At 42.8% G+C, this 25732-nt stretch overlaps 1 protein-coding gene across 7 annotated transcripts in view; it reads right to left on the bottom strand.

The window, feature by feature from the left end:
- TASP1 (taspase 1) overlaps positions 1-25732 on the bottom strand; it is a 166262-nt gene that overhangs the window by 82580 nt on the left and 57950 nt on the right. For all 7 annotated transcript variants that reach the window (XR_014710855.1, XR_014710856.1, XM_084623400.1 and 4 more), the window contains 2 exons: positions 18068-18187; positions 16905-16983 (listed from right to left, as the gene is read on the bottom strand). Coding sequence is in view for 5 of the 7 variants with exons in the window: in XM_084623400.1 (XP_084479526.1) it covers positions 16905-16983; positions 18068-18187 (199 nt within the window). In the remaining 2 variants the exon portion in view is untranslated. The remainder of the gene's footprint in view (positions 1-16904; positions 16984-18067; positions 18188-25732) is intronic.

Raw genomic sequence — 25732 nt, 5'->3', positions numbered from 1 at the left:
AAATTATTCTTTACAAGTATTCCCTTGGAAGAATCTAAAATGTCACAATATGTGAAGCGTTTTGATGAATTCAACTCCAAAAGCATCCTTGAATAAATTATTTCAGAAACTACGGATTTCAGTTTGTATCACTTACTAATGTTCAACAATTCACAACTATTTTGAGAAATTTGAAATCCCTGATTAATTCAAGAAGAACAAGAGTATTAATAAATATTTTGACTTTTGTATTAGGTGTCCTTCATGAGTTCTGCATGCTCACAGCAGTTTGTATACTACTGGGTATAAATTATTTTTAGCTTTTCAGTTAATTATAAAGAAAATAACAATGCCCATTGGATAAGCACATTTTCTGTGAAAATGTGGAAGTCTACACAGCCTATCAAATTAATATGCGAAGCAAGCAAAAAGTCTAATTTTCATTCTTGTCCAAATCCTTGGGAAGCAAAAATTCAAAACAAACATCTGCCAATTTACAACTTAGAGCGGACGCAAAAAAAAAAAAAATTTAAAAGGTTGTACTATGAAAGCTTGTGCACAGCCACAGAAATCTCTAAAAATTAATTTTATTGAATCCAGACTTTAATAATTGTTTTTATAGATGTGTTTAAAACCCTTTACATAAGTTATGAAGAAAGGGAGCCCACTTAAATCAGGAGTCACCTATCCATCTTCCCAAAACACATCCAAAAAGGAACAGAACTAGAAAAAAAATCGGTCACTTACTTTCTCGTAACTGTTGTTCTTTGAGATGTGTTGTTCACGTCCATTCTACATTACGCTTGCGCGCACTGTGTGCACGAGTATTGGAAACTTTTTCCCTTAGCGGCTCCCGTCGGGCCGGTGGGGGCCCCCCGAGTGGCGCCACGGCGCCATGCATATATACCACCACCGGCCCGACCCCCTCCAGTTCCTTCTTGCCGGCGACTCGGACAGAGGGGTAGGAGGGTGGGTAAGGAATGGACGTGAACAACACATCTCAAAGAACAACAGTTACGAGAAAGTAAGTAATCGTTTTTTCTTCTTCGAGTGCTTGTTCACGTCCATTCCACATTAGGTGAATCGCAAGCTTACCTCTGGAGGAGGGTAGGAGTCAGGGAACAACTGCCGCGTCCTCTCTGGCCTGCTGGTTGACCACGTAGTGGGTCGCGAAGGTGTGCACCGAGGACCAGGTGGCTGCTCTGCAGATCTCCTGGATCGGGACCTCTGCCAGGAACGCTGTGGAAGTCGCTTGCGCCCTGGTCGAGTGGACCATGACTGCCAGGGCCGGAACACCTGCGAGCTCGTAGCACGCCCGGATTCAGCCTGCAATCCAAGATGAAATCCACTGCGCCCATTGGGAGGCCTTTCATCCTCTCGGCCACAGCCACAAACAGCTGCGCGGATTTGCAAAAGGGCTTGGTGCCCTCCAAATAGAACACCAGCACTCGACGCACATCCAGGGTGTGCCAGCTGTAGTGACTCGGGTCCGTATGGGGTTTTGGAAAGAACACCAGCAGACAAATGTCCTGGCCCAAATGGAATTGGGAGACCACCTTAGGGAGGAACTTGGGGTGCAGCCAGAGCTGCACCTTGTCCTTGTGAAATACTGTATATGGTGGCTCAGAGGTGAGGGCCCTCACTTCGGACACCCTTCTGGCCGAGGTAATGGCAACCAGAAATGCCACCTTCCAGGAAAGGTGCAGGAGGGAACAGGAAGTGAGGGGCTTGAAAGGGGGTCCCATGAGTTTAGCGAGGACCAGGTTAAGGTTCCATGGACGGACTGGTGGGCAGGAGTACGGGAACACCCTCTCCAACCCTTTAAGGAACCATCCCACCATTGGGTGGGAAAACACCGAGCACCCTGAGAACCCCAGATGGAAGGCGGAGATGGCCGCCAGGTGCACTCTGAGTGAGAACGGGGCTAGCCCTTGCTGCTTGAGGTGCAGGAGGTTCTCCAGGATGGCCTGCACTGGGGCCTGGCACTGCCGCACCTGTCAGGGTTCACACCAACACAAGAACCTTTGGCCATATAGGCCGCCCTGGTAGAGGGCTTTCTGCTGCCAAGCAGAATCTGCTGCACTGGAAGGGAGCACTGGCTCTGTTTAGCCACAGAGCCTCCACACCTTCAGGTGCAGTGACTATAAGTCCGGGTGGAGAAGCCGCCTGCCGTCCTGTGTCATGAGGTCCCGGTGTCGGGGCAGGACTACTAGGGCCTCCACTGACAGGTCTAGGAGCAATTTGTACCAGTGCTGGCGGGCCCAGACAGGAGCGATGAGGATCACCGCTGCCCTGTCGCTGCACACCTTGAGTACGACCTTGTTCATCAAGGGGAGCTGGGGGAAGGCATAGATCAAGCCCCCTCCCCACGGGATTGCAAACACGTCCGCGAGCGAGCCCGGGCTGTGGCCCTGGAACGAGCAGAACCGCGGGCACTGGGCGTTGGCCCTGGTGGCAAACAGGTCTACCCGGGGAAACCCCCACCTGTGGAACAGCGAAAGCACGACGTTTGCCCTGAGCGTCCACTCGTGCATGCGGTTCGACCTGCTGAGGGAATCAGCCAGCTCGTTTCATACCCCCGGGAGATAGGATGCCTCGAGGTGAATTGCATAGGCTATGCAAAGATCCCAGAGGAGGAGAGCCTCATGACAGAGTGGTGAGGAATGAGTCCCGCCCAGTTTGATTATATAAAACATGGCAGTAGTGTTGTCCGTCAGAACTGTTACGCTGTGACCACTCAGAGTGGCGTGAAAGGTCTGGCAGGCGAGACGAACTGCCCTGAGCTCCTTCACATTGATATGGAGCAACCGCTCTGCTCCGGACCACAACCCCTGCGTCATGAGGTCCCACAGATCCGTGGTCTGACGCATCTGTCACCAGCGTCAGGTCTGGTTGTGGGGCAGCAAAGGGGATGCCTTCGCAAACCACAGGTTGGGACTGCCACTACAGGAGGGAGTCCAGCACATCCCTTGGGGCTGTCACTACCAAGTCCAGGGGGTCCCTGCCTGGGCGATACACCTGAGCGAGCCGTGGCTAGACAGAACGTGAGAACTGCAAACTGGTAATGTTCTCGGCCTATGGTGAAGCGTAGAAATCTCCAATGTGCTGGGCGGATGGCGATATGAAAGTACGCGTCCTTCATGTCGAGGGCAGCGAACCAGTCCCCCGGATCCAGGGAAGCGATGATGGTGCCCTTCCTTCTCTAGCAATGATGGTGACTTCCTTCTCTAGAAGATGCTCGTGAGAGGGGTCCCTGAAGGTGGGAGGGGAGGTTGGGGGGGAGGGAGGCGAACTGCAGTGAGTACCCGTTCTGCACTGTGCGTAAGACCCAACGGTCTGACATAATGGTGGACCACGCATGGGAGAAACGGAACAGGCAGTTCAGGAAACAAAGGGATGGATCCGGTGATTGGTCTGGTACGCTGTCCTCAAGCACACCTTCAAAAGCCTGGCTTAGCACCCGGCTGAGGTTTGTGCTGGCCTTGGTTTTGGCCCGGTGCATTATTGTTACTATTGTTGTTGCGCCATCACCTGTTATCCCTGCCTCGCCTACGGTAAGGTTCAGTTGCTTTAGATGAAAGTCTCTTTTTTTCCTTGTCCTTGGCTTAAACGCCTTGCAAATCCTACACCGTTCAGCTTGATGTCCGTCCCCCAGGCAACATAGACACGAGTCATGGGGGTCACTAACTGGCATAGGTTTGCAGCACGTGGCACAAGCCTTGAAGCAGTGGGCCAACGGCATGCCCCACGACCCGGGGTGGGTGCCGGAGGCCTCCAAGCACCCAATGACTTAAGTGTCCACAATAGGTATGTAAACGAACTGACAAAAGCTACTCTAATGGCTAAGGGACTGCTGATCTACAAGAGAGAGAGGTTGTTCCAACGCCGCCACGGACGGTAAGAAGGAACTGGAGGGGGTCGGGCCGGCAGGGGTATATATGCACGGCGCAGTGGCGCCATTCCGGGGGCCCCTCCAGCCTGACGGGAGCCACTAAGGGGAAAAGTTTCTGACGCTCGTACACGGGCACACCTAATGGGGATTGGACGTGAACAAACACCCGAAGAAGAATATTAAGTTATGTTTGAGTGCTAAATAGGAAAAAAATCAAACAGAACTGCCACAAAATGAACAATGACTAGTTAACTTCAAGGAAATAATGAATTTATATGTATAATCTTTATAATGTTAGCAAAACTCTTTGGTCATAACACAGACATTTTTGCTACAGTAAAATTGTTACTCTTCTACATTCACGCATGTCCGTTTCTCCCTCTGTATTAAGGGGGAAGAAAGAAGTACTTGCACTTCTGAAGAGTGATTCCCTCCAGACAATGAAGTAGTGGAATTAAGAGGGTACCAAGTGAATAATATCTTGTCCTCCTTGTCAACATGGAGGGAGGGTGAAAGTCACGCAAAATAGAGCGAGAAAACAAGGACTTCAAGGCAGCACTGGAAAAAATGAGTGCACACAACTCAAGACACATTAGATCTAATTAGTAGTAGGGCAACACACTAAAATGATTCCTTTTCAGCAGAGTGATTCACCACCACGCAATTTTATGTTTGGAAAATCTGGATGAGGTGAGCCCCGGTAGGCTCTTTGAAAGGGGGAAGAGCATGCTGAGCTCAGTTCTGGTGCTGCTTACAGATATAACTTTGTCCCTGTGAAAAAGAACAGTAAGTTTGACATAAAAGCAGTTGTTTCTGTAGATGGCACTGGAACAGGACTAGAAGCTCAGCTGCCGAGCCTTCTTTCTACTATCTGAGATCACGGTCTTTGATGGGTAGCTTCACCCCCCAGCTCACATTCTGTTCTGACAAATATTTGCAGAGAAATATTTCCTACCCAGTCTGTTCTCGAGACATAATCAACCCCGGGGAGGGGAGGAGCCTGACTGACAAGCAGGGTAACCAACTGCAGTCTCTGGGTAGTCTGCATGTGGCTGGGACAACAGGAACCCCAGACAGGAGCAGCATGTGTAGAAAAATAGGTGCTGCAAGGAGTCTGGTTACAGCAGCCAGAAGAAGGGCAGTACTGGAACTGCTCCCTGCAACATTATCTACCTCTCCACCATGGAGCTTAACACTAACCCAGAGGACCGAACCCCAGAAGTGAAAGACAACCCTAAAGACTCTGATGCCATCAGAGGACTGTTGGACAGCTGAGCCTGGATTCAGGCCCTCAGGGAACCCACCTACATGAAAGGGAGCTACCTAAGGAGGGATACCACCCGTCCTTATTGAGCTTTAACTCCACCAGACAGTTAAGGCTGGTGGAGGAAGTCTTACAAAATTTCCCCCCATACTTATTATTTGTGAGCATTTAGTCATTAGCGTGATTTGGTTAGTCGCTCATTTAATTATCCTCAATATGCCTGTCTTCTCCTTGTGTTCCTTAAGAGCTGCCTACCTTGCACCCCCTTCTACCAACGTTCTTCTGGGTGTTGTCGTTGCAGAGAGTTGCCACAGTGAAAGACTGCCTTGACCATGCTTCTGGTTCACCTGGAATGCTTCCTGTGTCAAGGGGTTCTGTGGAAGTGACACAGATCTGATAAAAGACATCCCACACCCCGCCCGCAATTCCTCCTGTGGGAATTCTGTGCCCAAGAATTAAAAATTCTGTGCCAAAAAGATAAAAGTTTTGCCCATAATGTTTTAAAATTCTGCAAATTTTATTTGTCAATAAATAAATGCGGAGGCTCCAGGATGGCAGCGGGAGCACAGGCGAATGGCTGCATGGAGGTGGGAGGTCACTCTGCAGCCCTCCCACGGGACACATATTTGGTGGTGAGGCTGCATCTGACTCTGACATGGTGCAAGGCCAGGCCAGCCCCAAAAGTCCACATCATGAGAGGAGGAGGAAAGGAGGAGAAGCCCCTCCCTCCCCGGAGTGATTTACCTCTCCACTGGCTGCTCCAGATGCCCAAAATGATGTGCCCGCACTGTAAGGGAGGGGCAGATGACCACTCTTGTGGTTTCCCTTTGCTTCCCTGTCAGAAAGTCATTTTTCTGCGGAGAAGCAACGAAATCAGCACAGGATATGAATTCTGCCCACACGCAGTGGCACAGAATTCCCCCCCGGAGTAAAAAATGTATACTTGTCACTGAGGCCAGATTCATCCTGTGGCAGTAAGCGTCACAGTACAAACAGAGAGGGGGCACTTTTATGGATAAGACTATCCAGGCAATCAGGAGGATTTCACAGACAGATGTGGGGTAATCTGCCTCCCACAGTTTTTGCATCTTCCTCCGAAGCAGCTGGTGCTTGCCACTGCTGGAGACTAGATTCTGAACTAGATGGACTGCAGCCTGAACCAGTATGGCAGTTATGCTCACAGATGTGCAGTGCTGCCAGGCTGCCAGGCCAGCTCTCCCAGGGACTGCTGCTCTTGGACAATTCACTGAGAGGAATGCCTCCAAAGTCCCTTTCTGGCTGCTTTGCACAAGTAATGCAATGTACAATCCACAGAATGTACAAGTGGATTTCACCCCTGCATATGAGGCACAGCCTCCCTGAGGAAAGCTGAATAATGCCTTTGAGAATACTGTAAAATGAAGCCCTCTATTTTCACCCATAGAATGGGAAAGCATCGACAGCTTTGATAATGGTACTTTGGTGGGAAAGCTACTACCAGCTTTCCCACCAAAGTAATAGCTTTCCCACCAAAAGTTGGCAGTAGCTTTCCCACCAAAAGTGATTCAATCCCTAGAGGATGGGACTATATCTCTAGAAGGGGAAATGTATGTGTGATGTTTCACTCCATATTGTTATGATATGAATATGACATAACTGAGATATACTTTATGCAAAAAGAAAAGGAGTACTTGTGGCATCTTAGAGACTAATAAATTTAGACGACAGGTTTCAGAGTAGCAGCCATGTTAGTCTATATTCGCAAAAAGAAAAGGAGTACTTGTGGTACCTTAGAGACTAACAAATTTATTTCAGCATAAGCTTTCGTGAGCTACAGCTCACTTCATCGGATGCATTCAGTGGAAGTGAGCTGTAGCTCATGAAAGCTTATGCTCAAATAAATTTTGTTAGTCTCTTGAGGTGCCACAAGTATTCCTTTTCTTTTTGCGAATACAGACTAACACGGCTGCTACTCTGAAACCTGACTTTATGCAAAATGGCTCATGTACGGTATCATTGGAAAGGTTATGATTTACTGAATGTGATTATCCAATTTGCATGCCTGTATCATTTCTGTATCTGAAGTTAGGAATATTGACTATATATCTGTATTTCAAATGTATTACTTTGGGTGTCATCCCCAACTAGTCCTTCGGGTACAGCAATGGAAAAGTCAGACAAGGCTAATGGGCCATTAGCAAAGACAATGGACTGTGGAAGAGCTTAGTCTTCCTGTGGACGCTCCAGGCAGCCTACAAGTAATGGCTGCCACAGACCTGCAGAGACATGGGTCTGAGTTATCTGGTACTGGGACCCACCCCTTGGAATGCCGTGTTCTTCCATTGGTAGACAAAGGATTCCTACCATACACAAGAGCTATATAAGGCAGAGGAGTGACATCATGGTGGTTCTCCTCTGCCTCCCCGCCCAAAGAGACACTGGGAAACACCTGGAAGCAAGAACTGAACTGGGGGGAGAAGAGTTGAGCCCAAGCTGGAAGGGCATCTCGCTTGTGAGTAATAACAACTGAGGTCTGGAAACCAGTGCAGCTCCCTTTCGATACTTTCTGTAATCTGCCTGCAACAATATCTAGGGTGAGAAATTACTACCTGTAACCAGGTTTCAGAGTAACAGCCGTGTTAGTCTGTATTCGCAAAAAGAAAAGGAGTACTTGTGGCACCTTAGAGACTAACCAATTTATCTGAGCATGAGCTTTCATGAGCTACAGCTCACTTCATCCGATTAAGTGAGCTGTAGCTCACAAAAGCTCATGCTCAAATAAATTGGTTAGTCTCTAAGGTGCCACAAGTACTCCTTTTCTTTTTACCTGTAACCAATTTCTTTAGTGAAACAAACTTTGTGTGCCTGTTTTATTTGCTTCATAATCTGCTGTGTTTGCTAACTCTTTAGCCACTTAAAATCTGCCTTTTATCGTTAACAAAATTTGTTTTGTTTATGATTAAACCCAGTTTCTGTAATTTGTAACGTGGGGGGGGGGGAAAGAGGGTGGACACAAGAAGTTGTGCATACCTTCCTCCACATTGAGGGAGGAGGCAGATTTCATAAAATACCTTTGGGTCTGCACTCCAAGGGAGGTGGACACCTGAGTGCTGGGTCAAGTCCTTTAAGCTGAGGCTTCCCAGAGCTGATTTCACTGTCTGTGTCATTCTACAGTGAGGTGTGGCCCTGCCTTTGTGTGTGCTGGAGGAGGATTAATAGCCTGGCTCAGCAAGACAGATAAAAAGGGTGACCAGGCTGGCAGAACAGGCGGGTTCAACAGTATCCCAATACATCAGGTGGCATCCTAAGGGGGGCAACCCGTCACAGTATGGACAATCATTCTGTCAATTGACATGTCAATTCAGTGTTTAGCCTCTGTGCTTCCAGTCAATAATTAATTTTGGTTACTACAGATCTTGGTCACACTTGAACCAGTAATGTAGAGATGAAATGCTGTGTGTATCTTTAAGTAATTGATTTAGTCTCACCTTTCCTACCCAAACAAGACATTATAATTTTCACCACTTGACTGGTAAGTTGGTCAGATGTTCAGTTCTGTTTCAGAAAAGAAATCTTGGTAAAAGCTTCTAAGCATTTCCATATGACAAAATCCATATGTCGTTATACTTATTGGAATGTTTAGTCTGATGAAGGGAAAGCCTCATCACACAAGGTTACATTGTTAATTCTATAACAATGCTATGGACATGAATGGTTAAACAAGACCATAATGCAGAAAATTATAATAGTTTTATAACTGAATACCCCAATTACAACTTACTTTACTGCAATAAGCTTCCATTAATAATTCCCAGCAATGTCACCCCCTACATTATGCCAACCTCTTCAAATTCAGCAAGGGGAGAGAGGTGTTAGACTGGATGATGCAATATGGGTTAATACATGTCTTGAAAGTCCATTTTAAATTTTATCCCTGTCATATTGTTTACAAATTAATCATGCAAAATTAAATGAAAGACCTTTTAAGGTCACCTAGTTCATCCTTCTGCTAATCATGATTACTCATTATAGTAATTATTCCAATCTGTTTTTAAATGTGTCAGGTGATAGCACTTCATTAAATTTCCATTAGGAGATTGTTCCATCGTCTGAGCTCTGACTTTCAAGAACCTTTTCCTGGTGTTTCAGGCAATATTTTTTTCCATCGTGTAATATCCTCTATCACTAAGTAAATTCCTTCCCTTCCTTGGTGATTTCACCCTTCAAGTACTTGCACGTGGTTATGTCACTTTTCCCTTCCCCTAGTGAAGCCACACATTTAGCATTTTTAATCTTTCCTCAATTCAGTCTCTACAGCCCTCTAATCAGTTTTGTTGTTCACATTGTTGGCTGGGCATATTTTAAACAAGAGTCAGACCTGAACATATTTAAAGTATGTCCTAAAACAAATTACATTATAAAATAAAGCTTATGCGCTTCTGAAAATGGAAAAAGAATGGTATAGCTAACAAGAGTTCTGACTTCCTGTCAGCATTTCTATCACACGCACACAAAGTTTATAGGAAAACCAGAAAAAAAGAGATTAAACACTACTACCCTGTATTTCAAATCATTTAGTGAACAGATGGCTAAGCTTCAGAGACCATCAGCAGTCTATTTCAATTAGCTGGAATTGCAATTCATGTAATGTCATACAAACTAGGACTAATAGATTTGAAGCAAGATAAATAATATACTTATAAATAGCCATTAAAGTATTTACCACTATAAAAAAATGGTACCAGCATTAAAAAAAAAAGACTTCTATTTAAGGAAGTCATTAAATCTAGACATCTTCTTAAGTGTATCAGGATGTTTGCTTGCATAGGCTTCAACAAACTCAACTGACTATTGTAAAGAATAATTTAAGAAAATTAAATAAAGCTGCCTTCTGACTTTTCATCAAACAACCTCCAATTTCAGAAACGTGCTTACTAACAATTATGGCCCCAATCCTGCAAACACTTAAACACATGAGTAGTTTCATCTAGTTCAATGGGACTATTCGTGTGCATATGCATTTATTAACCTGAGATCAACTCCATGGTCCTTGAGCAGAGAAGTTTTCCACTGCCTTTGCCTTCAAGGGGACACTTTGTTAAATTTAGGAATACAGTAATACAAATTTTTGAGACTGTAAGCCTGACCCTTTCCCTCACATTCATGTATTTTTAAAATTTGACACCTATAAGAAAAGTAAAAAAAAGGCTGTGGCGGGGTGGGGGGGGGGGGAGGAACTAATAGGATATTTCATGTTAAGTTTCTTCAACACCATTTACAGCAACCCATTATGCTAGGAAAAAAAACTAGGATAGATAAACCCACATAATCCAATAGCCCATTTGCCTAGTGTATCTATAGGTCAATAGCACCCAACTTTTCTTAGTATCATCAAATGGCTTGAAGGACAATTAGATGGAGGTAGAAATAATCAAAGACATGACATCTCAACTGGTGGCATCAGGCAACACGCTTATATCAAGCACGTCCTTCGGCTGTCATCTTGTAGCCAGGCCCAACCCTGCCTGTGATGTACCATTAGATATTTGATAATGATTTCATTGTTGACAATTCAATAAATAGTACTTTTCTTTCTGAGTCAGAGTTTTACCAATATCCCTTTATGGCTACCAATCGAAGCTCCCTCTCTTTTTATTCGGGTAAGTTCTTCCTTTTCTGTTCTAAATTGTTCATATTTTAGCTGGTACCACAAAATCTAATGCTTTCAGTCCCAATGTGGGTGCATTTTGACAATGGGTGAAAAGATCTACATTTTTTTTTTGGTTTAATTGTAAAAATCACTGCACTGTACAATATATACTAATGAGCAGATACAAGATCTTTACCCAGAAAAAGTCCTAGAATTCAGCTGAGAGGGGGTGACAAGGCCAGTGGAATAGATTTTAGCGGATGAGTGTATTACTATACTAACATCTAGAGACTCAGTCAGGGATATCCAGTCCAGTGCCTCAACCACAATATCATCCTCTCCCCATTTTCAGGATGCTTTATTATAATCTAAAAGTCTGTGTAACAAGTCAGAGTGGCAGAGACAAGCCTGGAAGTGATGATCTTAACCTTCATTGTCATGCAACAGGATAGCGAGTGAATCCAACAAGTCATAAAACCCATTAAAATTTACATTTATAACCAGGGAAAGAAGCATAGCTGCAACCATCTTGAGAAGAGATGAACAAGTGGAGAGGAAGTGCAGTGACAGCCATCTTCAGAGGGGCCAGACAGACAAAGAGGAAGCCCAAAATATTGAGGAGTTAAAAAGATTATAGAAGCCACATATCTGGGAAAGGAAGGAAGTTTTTCTATCATAAAGATCTTTTTGCCTCCAAAGACAAAGACACCGTGGAAAAGGGTAATGCCTCCCCTTCACTGGACAAACTGGAGACAGAAAGAGAAACACCAGTCAGTTCACTCAGGCTAACCTGAAGGATCTGCTAGCAGAAATTATGTATAAGGAGATGAAAGAAGAGCTTCAGACCAACATTAAGGACACTGAAATATATAAGATTAAAAAGATACAGGAGGAAACAGGATTAAATGAGTAAACAATACTAGCAGAGTAGTTTGAAAACTCCAAATAATTTGAGACAGAAAAAGACAGAATTAAAACTAGAGAACACTGAAGATCAGGAATGCAAAAAAATCAAGATTAATGACATCCTGGAGACAAACTGAAGGAAGAAATCTCCCGGGAATGCTGAATGGCATTTTCCAAGATATGCTAAAATTGGGCAGCAAGGCATGCATCTGTATTGAGAGTACCCAAAGAATTCTGACCCAGCTTCTCCCGCCTTGCTCTCAGTAGGCTGCAGACGCATAGATTTGGACCGCTGGTGATTCTAAATCAACCCATAAAAATGTTCCCAGATCTAGCACACTCAGTCCTTAAAAAATGAAAGGAATTGTACCAGATAACCACAACTGCTAGGAAAAACAATATTATAATAAACCAAAAAACAAGTCAGGTTTCCCATTTAGACTTTCCTTTAAATGGAAAGCCAGAAGGGTCTTTCAGATTCAAAGGAGAGAAATAGATACTTATGGATATGGGAATAGACAAATCAGTTCAGGAACAAAGAAACTGGACCTACATGTCACCGAACAACTAGGAAAACAGACCAAGGAGAGCAATCAAAAAAGATGCATCATCAAAACAACAGGACTGACCTGAGAGAGATGTAGTAGACCAAATATAGAAGAAGATTGGAATATGGGTTAAGGAATTAATCTACCAATTTTATACAGTTATGAAGGGAAGATTAAATGGAAATGGTTGTATACTACCAAAAATACTTCATATAAATACAGTATAGTTAACGAGCATAACATTATTTAAGGCTGTGGTTCATAATATTCAATGAACAAAGTTAACAGTAGAGTGGAGACCCAGCTCTCCCTTTGTGATGGAAATTAAGAGTTATATAATCTTGAATTTTACATTTTCCACCATAATTGACCCTTTTCCAATGATTATCAAACATTCTAATATTTATGTCAATCTTTATAATGACATGTTACAATATATGAACTTAAGACAGACCACGCCTTGTAAACAGACTCCCCTCACCAGCAGGGAACCAGCAGACCCTTAGAGGAAGAAAGGAGAGACCAGGCTCCCACAGATAGCAGGAACTAGACAATAACAGTGGCAAAGAATAGGAACAGATGTTAAATGCTGCTAAGTTTTAACAGAAGAGATCACATTTGATCTATTTATGTAATGCAATATATCGCTTGACTTGCCAGATGAAGAAAGAAGTCTATCAGCACAAGCCAACACAGCAAAATTGGAAAGGATAACTGTGGCACCCTGTACCTCCAAGCAGCATTCTGGAATCCCCATATTCACCACTGTCATGTAATTATGATATGTTTCATACAAAGTCTACCATGTAAGATATCATATGAAAGGTCATGATCTGCTGAATCCCATTGTTCTGCCAAAATATGTATATCTTTAGTGAGCATTGAGTTATGAGATTGTGCTATATGGTTGTTATTGAAATATGCTGTAAGTTTGCTAGTGACATACAAAAAAGGCAAACCACTCCGAGGAGGTGCTCAGCGACCATTAATCAGCAGGGGAGATGTAACCAAGGGATTTATAATTCAGTGAGAGCTGCCCAAGCACCACAAAACGGGCACTGCTCAACTCTATGACTCAGCTACACAAGACCACACCAGGGGGATTGCTCAACCCAGTGACTCAGCAAAGCCCACCAGGACATGTCTGGGCAAGTGTCTTCTAGGCACATGGATTAAGGATATAAAATAGAGAAAGAACAGTGGCAACATGCCTTTGCTTCCAGCATAAGTGCGGGAGAAGAAAAGCAACAAGAACTCTGAGAAGATGAAGGCTTCATCGAAGGAGACTGGTGCACACTTCAGGGAGAAGCCTATACATTAAGAACTGTAACATCCACTGGGGTGAGAAAATTGCTTGATCTAAATACTGCCTAGTGTAATAAGGTTTAAAATTTAGATTGTGCATTTATCTTTTATTTTCTTCTGTAACTATCTCTGACCTTTTATGCCTGCCACATATAATCACTTAACATCTTTCTGTAGTTAATAAATCTGTTTTAGACTTTAGCTAAAACTGTGTATATTGCTTGAAATGCTTGGGAAATCTCAGCTCAGTCTATAAAGGCTGGTGCATGTCTGCTCCACATTGATGGAGGAGCGGACTGGGTAATGAACGTACTCTGATCAAGCTTCTGAGCAGGGCAAGACGGTACAGCTCTGGGGTGCAAGGCTGGAGACCTGGGGGGGAATAAGCTGGTGCCTTTCTTTGTGTGATTCATGAGTGGCTTTGTGAGCATTCAAGCAACCTAGCTGGGTGTGGGGCTCCACATGCAGTTGTGCTGAGTGATAACAGCACCTGGAGGAGTTTGTGCTTATCACTAGCAAAGCATTGTGAGAGACAGTCCAGGCTGGAGAGTTAAGGGGGCAGAGCGGTACCCTAATTCCAGCTTACACTCCAGGGATCCCATCATAGGCAAAACTATAATTGGAGGAGACTCCAGCATCCCACTACATCCACTAATGGACAGATCAGCTAATAAAAATTTAGAAGTTCTTAATATATCAACAAATAGAGCAAAATTTAATACACCAGGATTAATCACAGTTTGGCTTTCCCTTTGGTAGCAAACAGAGATTCAAAGATATCATACCCCAAAAATGGGCAGTCAACACAATGGTTGTAAACCTATTTTAAAAAATCAGTTAATCAAAGACTGAGGTTTCATAGGAGATTTGGGGTGTGTCTACACTGCACTATAAACTCAGGCCTGTGGGACCTGGGCTTATGGATTTGGTGTTTCCAAGCCTATGCTTGAGCATACACAGTGCTTTATAAACCTGGGCTTACAGTTGCTGGACTCGGGTATCACAGTTGTGTTAATATGTCCATACTGCACTACACAGACCTTCTGACTTGGGCCTGCAACTTGAGCTGTATCCAGGCTGCAAAATGACAGTCAGATATACAGTGGGATTTGGGCTCTGATCCACTCCCCTACCAGGATTCTAGGACCTGAGTTTTAGTGCTTGTTGACTCAACTTTTGTGTGGACTGACTTGTGTATGGAAAGAAGTGGGGCTTGGGCTCAAACCTGAGTTAGAGCCCAGGCTTAATGTGCAGCGTGCACAACCATTGGAGCTGAATAACTCCCAATGAAAGATTGTTATTTTGGATGCTATCAAAACAGAAATTAAGTTCTATTTTGATACTAATCATAAAGACCAAATATCCCAGAGGAAAAAAGAAAAGCAAGCAGATAAAACAAAATTAATAAGAGACTGACAGGCTGCAAGGTTTGCAAAAAAGAACTGAGTCTCAAAGCACATTTATACACCCCTGATTCTGAGGGCAACTAAATGCTATACTTATAGAGAAAACTGAAGAGGCTCTCAAGCTGGCTGAAAACAGGCATCATAAAGGGTGGTGGAGACAAAGGCTAATAAGCTGCTTATAAAGCTAGACAAGAGAAGGAAAAAATTAAAATATGCCAAAGGAGTAGTAAGTTTTAAGAGCTGAGAGATTGCTGAAGAACTCAGGAGGTTCTTACAGTTCTGTATGCCTTCAAACTATGACAAGCTCATGGGAAAAATTACAGAATATATATTAGAGAAGTTAACAGATTGGAAAGATCAGTAGAGACAGAGAAAGCTACAAATTTGATTAAATTAATGCCAACACCAATCCCCAGGACCAGACAGGTTTTCAGCAGAGTTTTATCAGGTGAAATCACATCACTACAGACAAACCAGACACAATGATTTTTGTAGGGAGTAAGGAGATTCCCAATACAATGAAAAGGGCAGATATCATAATACTAAAGCCACAAAAAGACAAGCTGCTATGTGGCTTGTTAAGGCCAATCTTGCTTCTTAATATAGACATGAACATATTTTCAAAGTGTCTTGCCAGAATAGAAGCAGTCCTTCCTCAGTTAATACAAATTGGTTCAATAGGTTCCACATGCAATAGACAACCAAACAACATTAGAATATTAGGATTATTTAATAATATACAGAACAAAAAACTGAAGGCCTGTGCTATTCTTAGGCACGTAAATGGCATTTGATAAAGTAGAGTAGCCTTTCCTAAAAACAATGCTATTGGAAATAGGTTTTGAAGTCAATATAAAAAAAAAACATGGATAAATATGACTCTCCCTCAGATAAAACAGGAGCGAATGGGGGTATATACCCAAGAATTTCTATTACTAAGAGGAACCAAATAAGGTTGTCCTCTATTCCCTTTGTTGTTTGCTCTCTTTATTTAACCCCTGGCTCAAAATGTAAGCCAGAAGAGCAAGTTAAAATGAATAAAACTGAACTTATTGTTGTGCTGTATGAAGACTGTGCAATACTAATCATTACCAACCCAGTACAATCTAGGACACATTCTCAAGGTAATTAATTCAGAGGTATATTAGCCTATACAATTATATTATATCCAAAATTAGGTATAAAGATAGAAAGATCTATGGTTTAACAGCTGCACAATACATTGTTTGTTTAAATTACACAAATTCTGAAGCATTTTGGAGTCAATATTTCTCCTAACTTCAAATCAGCTACATGAAATGAACTTGCCTCCCATTATTTTGAAACTGAAAAGTTTGTTGGATCAGAAAACACTACATTTGTCTTGACCCCAGAGCAACAGTAAAGAAGAACCGTTGCCAAAAAAGTTTCCTACTTCAGGACTTAACAATATGTACATGAAAAAGAATAAGGAAATTCAAACAGGAGTTACATTAGTATTGGACAATAAACATAGATCCACACTGGAAGGGGAACTGGCAATACCAAATTTACTAAAATATTATTGGGGGACTATTTGCATCTAACACACATCAAAACACATGTAGGAAGCCTAAGTTTCAGGAGATGATTAACAAGGATAGAAACTCTCATTACAGAAAAGGGCAACCAGAAGGGGCTAATCACCAGATGGTGCAACAAATTGTTACTGATGGATCGAAATATAGGTAAGAAGGTAAGCAGCCACAAATCGATTGTTTAAGGATAACAAGCACAGACTCTGAATAAGTTTGTCTGAAACTTCCATAAGCATGTTAACAAAGGCTCTTTGGTAGTTTATGACACTGAATTCATTGGCTTGAAAAACACACTTTCTGCTATGCTACCACATGAGTCTTAAGATTTTAATTCACTATACATTAAATAACTTGTTTTGAATTTTTACATGGAAGAAAACTGAAGAGCAGTTCAAAATATTTACAAAAGTAGCAAATACCTGAAGTACTCACAGCTGTGGAATAAGGGTTATGAACTCCAATATTTTCAGCCCAGCAGCCACATCCATAAAGAGCTGCCTGAGAAGAGAAATGGATCTTTTATAAATTCAAGTACTTAGTTTTTGGGAAAAAGGGAGATTATTACATAGGATAAAAGAATAAGATTCAAAATAGCTACTCCAGTACATTTTGCTACATCCTCCAACAGTTACTCAATCCTGAAGAGGAGTACCTTGGAGGTGCTCTTATCTCCCTAGGTAGGGATGGAGGGCTCAATCTTGCTGCAATGGTAAAACTCACATTCATTTCAACAGGAGCTGGAATGGGCCCTATTACTACAGAGTGAAACCTAAGAGTGGTGGACCCTAATCCACTACTCTTATGCTTTAAAGAGTTCTTTAAAACATGTTTTATGTTTAAAATATTAAAACATAAATGCTTTTAGCTACACATTTTAAAGAACCCTAAAGAATCTTAAGGTCAGTCCAAAACAGGGCTACCCATGGGATGATGCCAAACAGTGGACTAATTGGTTGTATGTAATCAGTAGAGCATACAGACTCTTGAAGATTCTCAGAATTGTTACTCCATGTTGATAGGCCTATCGATGCTGTGTGTTCTTATAGCATCATATCTTTATCACCTCCTTCAAAAGATTCTAGCACAACAAAAGAGCATCGCTGAATTTGAAAATGGACATGTTATCCTCACATATTGATCAAAACCTTATAGAACTGGTAAATTTATCTAACAGTTATCAGAGTGGCACTTTTTCTTTTAAGCTTTGTGGGGTATTTAATGAGTGGCAAAAGTGAGATACTAACAGCACTAGCAAAAGCGAAGCGTACCAAGAGCAGGCTCTACCTATGCATCCCAACTAACCTGCAATACACCTGCTATTCCAGTCTTATGTAATAACCACAAAGCATGCCAAATTAGATGAAGTTCTGCAACACTGATAAAGATCCTCTAGATTAGACAAAACTCATTTCCCCATGCAGAGTAGTCAAGAACGGAATCCAGGTCTTCAGATTTGAATGCTAAGGCATCAATTCACTATCACCTGACTCTTGGCTAGTTTGCAGTTGCACTGTTTATTAAATATGTAAGCCATTCCCTGGTAATACTAAGTAACTGTCCCCTGTTGAAAATACATAATCACCTGACCAACTCTTCCAGGATGCTTCAAAGCCAAGCCTCCACTGGAGACAGCAGCAGCAACATTTCCTTCTTGGTCAACAACGACCGCACCAACTGTATCCAGTGTTCCTGAGTCATTCTCCTGCAGGACATACAAAGAGAAGCAACTACCAAAAAGAGTACACTAAACAGAGGGCTAAAATTAAATTATATTTCTTTAAAAGTACGCAAAAGCAGTGCTCAAAATCTGATGACTAACTGGCAGGCCAACAAAAAAAGCTTCTTTATTGCTGTCCACAGTGTACCTGGTCTGTAATGTTGTAAATTGTCATTCAAAGCGGCAATTCACTTATTCATGAATAGTCACTAAATCAAGGAAAGAGATGGAGAATGACTCTCAAGCCACTGAGCCAAAACTTATAAGAAGGGTGGTGCTCTCACCATCTCCCCATCTTGTTACACCAGCCCAAAAATGTTTCGACAATGCCAAAATGAAGTTTCACTCCAACACTACCACTTGTGTTCATTTTTTGGTTTCGTCAGAACTATTTGGCGAACTTGACCAATTCACAAATAGTTTCAGGTCAACCAGAACTGCATTTTTTGGCAAATAATTTAATCATGGAAAAAATTATGCTCAGTTCTACTATTAACTCATTTATGGGTATTTCGTGTCACTAGCTCCATGGCATACATTTAAGTTTTTATAAAAACTCAATCCTGCACACAATGATCCTGGTGAACAGTTCCACTGAATTCAATGAAGCTACTCATGTGAGTAAAGTTACCCATGTACACATTTGTAGGATTGCCCCTCCAACCCCAGTCACACCGTACAGCTAGGACAAGAGTCACACTGTACTGGTAATTTATCTTTTTAGAAGTTAAGGAGAAAGTGAAAGCTAGAACTGAGGGTCTTCCATAGAAGATTCTCCATAGAGTTCATTAATTTTTCTTTACTTAAAAATGAGATATTGGGGAAAAAAACAAGTCTCTTCAAACATACAAAATTAGAATGTCCACTTCAATTTTTAGCATGTAAATAGCTTACTAACTTAAATGCTGGATGTAAAATATCACACACTGTGGCTATTAACTCCAGTAATAAGGTCTGGTCTACACTACGGGCTTAGGTCGAATTTATCCATTTTAGGTCGATTTAAAAATGACTGCGTCCACACAACCAACCCTGTTCAGTCGACCTGAAGGGCTCTTAAAATCGACTTCTGTACGCCTCCCTGATGAGGGGAGAAGAGCTAAAATAGACCTTGCTGAGTCGAATTTGGGGTAGTGCAGACGCAAATTGACGGTATTGGCCTCCACGAGTTACCCACAGCGCTCCATTGTGACCGCTCTGGACAGCACTTTGAACTCCAGTGCACTAGCCAGGTACACAGGAAGAGCCCCGGGAACTTCTGAATTTCATTTCCTGTTTGGTCAGTGTGGCGAACTCAGCAGGAGTCAGCAGCACAGGTGACCATGCAGTCCCCCCAGAATCATAGAATGTTTCTACACTCCCCCTATCATTTCCATCCCTGAGGTTATCACAGATTAGAAGGCGAAAAAAACGCACTCGCGATGACATGTTTTCCGAGCTCATGTAGTCCTCCCGCACTGATAAGGCACAGCTTAATACATGGAGGCATTCAGTGGCAGAGGCCAGGAAAGAATTAAGTGAGTGCGAAGAGCAGAGGCAGGACGCGATGCTAAGGCTAATGGGGGAGCAAACGGACATGATGAAGCATCTGTTGGAGCTGCAGGAAAGCCAACAAAAGCACAGACTGCTGGTGCATCCACTGTATAACCGCCTACCCTTCTCCCCATGTTCCATAGCCTCCTCACCTAGACGCCCAAGAATGCGGTGGGTGTGGGGGGAGGGGAGGCTCCGAGCGCCCAGCCACTCCACTCCAGAGAATGGAGCACACAACAAGCAGCAATAACAATAGGAATGTTGGTCGCGCTGAGGTCTGACCTAGTCAGCAAACAGCATCAGCGAGCTTTTAAACGTCCAAAGGCACATTCTACCACCATTCTGCACTTGCTCAGCCTATAGCTGAACTGCTCCTTACTACTGTCCAGGCTTCATGAACCATGGGAGCAAGGGGCAAGCTGAGGTAGGTGTGACTGTGCGGTGTTGCCGGCTGGGAGAGCAGCCTGAGGCAGAAGCCTCCAGCTCGCATGATATTCCAGGGAGGACTGAATCTCCATGAGATGAAACTTAAAGAAGAGAATGACCTGGAGTCTCTGGTTCCCATTCAGTGCTCTAAGAGGAGAATAGCCATGTCTGTCCAGGTGCCCCAATCAACCTCACGGAGGTCTGCCAGGAGCACCCAGGAGACGTACGACGGCTATCAGTCCTACCGCACCGTCTGCCGTGAAAGCAAGAAGCTGCTGATGTGTAGCAATGCAGTACTGCATCTGCCAGCAGTACCCAGAAGACATAAGGTAATGGTGAGCTGAGCGGGTTCCATGCTTGCCGTGGTATGGCGTCTGCACAGGTAACCCAGGAAAAAAAGGAGCAGAACGACTGTCTGCTGTTGCTTTCATGGAGGGAGGGGGGCCTGACGACATGTACCGAAAACCACACGTGACAATGTTTTTGCCCCATCAGGCATTGGGAGCTTAACCCAGAACTCCAATGGGCAGCGGAGACTGCGGGAACTGTGGGATAGCTACCCACAGTGCACTGCTCTATAAGTCGATGCTAGCCATGGTGGTGAGGACGCACTTCACTGACTTAATGTGCTTAGTGTGGACATACACAATCAACTGTATACAATCAGTTTCTAAAAATTGACTTCTATAAAATTGGCCTAATTTCGTAGTGTAGACATACCCTATGAGTACTAATAGCCCAATGGTAAGGGCACTCTCCTGAGAAGCAAGAGAGACTCTGGTTCAAGTCCCTGCTCCACATCAAGCAGAGGGGGATGGAACCCAGCTCTCCCACCTCCTGGATAAGTACTCTACCCACTGCATTAAAGGCTGTAAGGGGTCTCCTCCTTCTCCTCTGTTTCTTGAAAATGGCTGACTGGGCTTAGGCATCTAACTGCAGAAAAGGATTCATGGCTGTGAATCTTAAGCAGAAGGATGACTTCCAAGCAGTATCCCCAAAGGGAGGAAGGAGCTTTGGAATCCAGTCCAGATCTGAAGATAGCACTGCTGAACCAAGTGCCACATTGGATCTAGCAGCATGGGACATGGTATAGTGTTTCTAAAATGTATGTATTGAAGACTACGTAGTGGCCCTCCATAGCTCATATACTAGCACATTCTTAAATTATGTCGTAGATGTTACCTATGATCTGGTCAAATGCACTATCATCCTTTGGGGGGAGTAGGGACTGAATGACTGCAGCATCGTAAGTGATAATACATCCAGAATACTGTAAAAGGCAGGACCTACCATCAAAGCACCAATGTCCAAGACCCTATGGGCTGATGTGATGACTACTAAAAAGCCATCTCTGCAGATGAGTAATATGTCACCCAGATTGTTCTGACTGCAGGCACAAGTATATATTTCCTAAACTCCTTAAATCACAATTAGAAAAAGGAAAATACTCACATACAGTTAAGTTAGTTAAAATATCTTTAAAACTAAATTGCATTGGCAATCAAGTCCAACATGCAATTTAGGGCTTTTGTTTTTCAAAAGCAGTGGGCCTGAACAAAGACTCTTGTGTACATACGACTTAAACCCAATGTTACTCAAATCAAGCAGATGGCAATTCTTCAGGCAAGTGGCTTGTTTCAATATAACTGAAAAAAAGCTTAACAGCCAAAAAAAATTGCAGATTAAGAACAGGACCTTTTGCCATCCTCTAGTACGAATAAACATTTTCAACCATGTTCGAAGTCAGGTTTTTTTAAATGGATATTTAGGAAGGGAATGGCATTTTATACTGGAAAGAAGAAGTTAATAGGGGGAACAAAAGTGAACATCTATTGCTGATAATTACTTGTGCCTGCGGTCAGAACACTCTGGGTGACAGTTGGCCAATCAGTCAGTACTCCACGCCCAGCTGGGGAATAAATCACCTAATCCACTTAAACAGAAACAGCTCCACTTATGAATACATTTAAGATTAGCTCACATGCAAAGGAATATAATTTCTCAAACTCTGTATCATCTAATTATTTAGCATGCACATACAATCTTGAAGATGTGGAAATGTATTTTAGGTCAATTTCTAGTTTCTTCACCCCTAAATGTAGTGAAGTTAAACAGATTTTTAACTTTAAATTAGAAACTCTCATAAAGAAATGCTAAAGAATAACAGAGATTAGAACTTTTAACTAAATGGTAGAAATTGTGAAAAAAAACTAAGAATATTTTGTTGTTCACTTGGGCCTTGTCTAACCAGTCAGCTTACAGAAAGCACACTAGCCCGCTGTGTGGATGCTGCTACTGCACACTAAAAGTTCCACAGTATGCTTTGACATACTGCTGTTCGATAGCAAAACTACTCTGGTCAGTGGCATTGTCTAGTTCTTATATAAAAGGAGTACTCAGTGCTATGGAGGAATACTTTAAAGCAGTCGTGGGCCGCATACGGCCCGTCAGGGTTATCTGCTAGCGGGCCGCGAGACAGTTTGTTTACACTGACCGTCCGCAGCCATCGCTGCCTGTAGCTCCCAGTGGCTGCGGTTCACCATTCTCAGCCAAAGGCAGCTGCCGGAAGTGATGCCCCGAGCTGCGAGAGCGCTGCAAACTCCAGAGCCCCCCGGTATTGCTGAGGTTTTTTTAATGTGCACATTTGGTATTACAATGTCACAAAAGTATTTTACCAATCTGTTTTAAACGTTACCTGCAATATATTAACAGTAAGACTAATACTTATCAGTTAACCATTTAACATTTTACATCCCTAGTTAGGAGCTGTAGACTACAGAGGTTGCCTCTTTTCCTCTTCCTCTGAGGGTACACTCTGCTTTCGCATCTGTTCCTTCCATGAACCAGAACAACAGGTACTGAGAGAATGGCACAGCCATTTCGCCTACACTGTCCATCTTTAGCTTTGTGAAAGAATAAAGAGGAAGCACTGGAGGGACAGGTCAGAACCCACCCCCAATACATGCAAAGAATGCAGGGAAACCCCTCCAAGATGGGTAGGGAAAATTCTGCACTTCTCAGAAGAAGTTTACTCTAGAAGTGCATAAGTATATGAAATTTTGAGGATTGTATGTTTTGGACACCAGATGAAGTAGTGAATAAAGTTTTTGATTATATTTAATCTAGTAAAATATTCTGCCTTTGGTAATGGAACCTTGATGCCACGCTTTAACTTAGCATGAAATGCTGTTGTAAGCATTAAAAGTCCCCTTACACCACCTTAATTACAATGGCAGTGGCAGGTGCTACTGCACACTCAAACAAGGATCTGATATCCTCGTATCAGATTATCCAAAAGACTTAATTGATAGTGATTCCTCCAGTATGTGTTCCACTGACTCAATTTTATTAAGCCAAATAGTGGAGATTCCAAACTAATTCAGACCAATTAACATGCTAGTTTTCCCAACACACAGATACACTGGGCCAAATGTTCAATTGATGCAGTCACGCTGAAATGAATGAGTTATACTGATTTACACCAGCTGAAGATCTGGTCTTTTGAAACTAGCTGAAACTATAGTTTATGTTGTGCTACCTGTACCTTCCTGGCTAACACCAAGGCAATGTAAGTGCATATGGCCTCTCAACTGCAACTGCATAAAGCCAAGTCAGGACACTGCTTTTTTCTGAAGAGGCTCCAGTGAAATTAGGACAATCACTCTGGCTGTAATTAAAAATGTTGGGTTAAAATATTCACTGGCGTGGAACAGGTTTGTCAACCAAATGAAAGGCACCCCAGGGGAACTCTGTTAGGGGAAAAAAAGAAAAATCAAGCTCATTGAGGTTTTATCCTGTAATGTGCAAGTACCATGTAAAGGCTCCAATCCTTACATTTTTAAATATTCACTTTATTGTATATGCAAGTTCTACTCCACTTCATGACTTCTGAAAAATCCACCCAACAAAGAGAATGGATGTCCAAAATGAAACATTAAATGAGTAAACACTATCTAAACAAGACATTTACATGTGAACTAGCCCTCTGGAAAAAAATTAAGGCTGTGAAAAATGGTGTGTTTTAAGGAAGCGGAAATTCAATTGACTTTCACAAGACCCTCTGAGTAGTCAAGCTGTCCACAGAGGACTGATCCAATTCCCACTGCAGTCTGAGGGAGTCTTGACTGGTATTAGTGGGTCCAGAATTGGGCCCAAAATGAGTTATCCAGGTCTGATTTCAGTGTAATTTTTGTTGAGTGTGCTACAGAATTGCTACATCCAATTATTTAATCCCTCATCTGAACCGAGGGAGGCCAGGGACTAACATATCCCTCTTAGCCCTAAAGTTGTTCCCTTCAGATCAGATTTGATGCATATTAAAAGCTTTCTCACTGGCCTGCAACTGCCTGCATTCTACATATTACGTAGACACATTATTTCAGCCCACAGCATTGTCAATCTGGTTTCTTTCATAAGGACCGAATTCACTGAAATTTAGAGAAAGTGGTGGGATTAATCAAATTACTTACCACTAAGCAGAGTTCTCATATTTGGTCATCTCCTCTACTTACTATCCCTGGTCTGTGGGTGCTCCCCATAACTGCTGCCACATGTCCATTGAAATTTCAAATTGCAGGTTGGTAAAATCACGCACCAGCACATGTATCAAGCATTGACCTGCCCCACATTACATGAATGTCAATACTCTGCAGAGACCCTCCTCCCTCAGTTACAGGGAAGTGTGCACAAGCCTGTAAGCAACAGGCAAAGGTCAGATACCAGTAAATAACCCATTTTCCCCCTCTAATTCTTATCTTCTCTACTGAGCCTTAGCACCTTTACATAAGGAAGGTATGGACTTGAGAATGTAGAAGAAATAGGCCTGATTCTTCACTGCCTTGCACCTTGTGCAGTCATTTACTCCAGTACAGAGCAACGGTAAAATATTATTCCACTTTCATATGCAGTATTATTGTCGCCACATTGGTCCCAGGGTATTAAAGAGACAAGGTGGGTGAGGTAATGTTGGTCCAATAAAAGATATTACCTCACCCACTTTGTCATTCTAGTTCCGTAGCATTTACGTGCACTTTAAATGAGGGTAAGTGACTACAAGCCAGTGGAGAATCAGGCCACCAGAGTCTGGAGAACTGGCTGTCCAAGAAAGGCATTGGCCACAAACAAAATGCAAGTAAATGTTTAAAAGAACTACTACCCTTCACTTTCACAGTAGTCATATTTCACGGAAGGGATATGTTTGGAATAGGCTACAGCGGTTGCCTTGCTGCACTACTTGTAAAGTCTTCAATAGACCAACCCCACAGTTGTGACTTACACAGTCCACCACTAATTTTTCTTTTATTTAGTATTGTACTAAGTATCCTACTTTAGCCAACTATATATTAATACTCCTACTGTAAACCTATATATTAAGCAACAGAGAGACATGATGCTGAAGTGACAACAAAGGCTCAAAAGTCAAACTAGCAGGGAGGGGAAGAAAAGGAGAGAATTGTGGCAGTTTTGTAGTAAAGGAGCATAAGTAACATGGGCCAGGTCAATACTAGATGCATGAACTGATGCACATTTACCTACCTGATATTTCAAATTTCACCACCTCCAGGTCCACAA

The sequence above is a fragment of the Lepidochelys olivacea genome (assembly GCF_965140295.1).
Source record: "Lepidochelys olivacea isolate rLepOli2 genome assembly, chromosome: 3".
Lineage (NCBI taxonomy): Eukaryota > Metazoa > Chordata > Testudines > Cheloniidae > Lepidochelys > Lepidochelys olivacea.
This window is presented reverse-complemented; position numbering and strand designations above follow the sequence as displayed.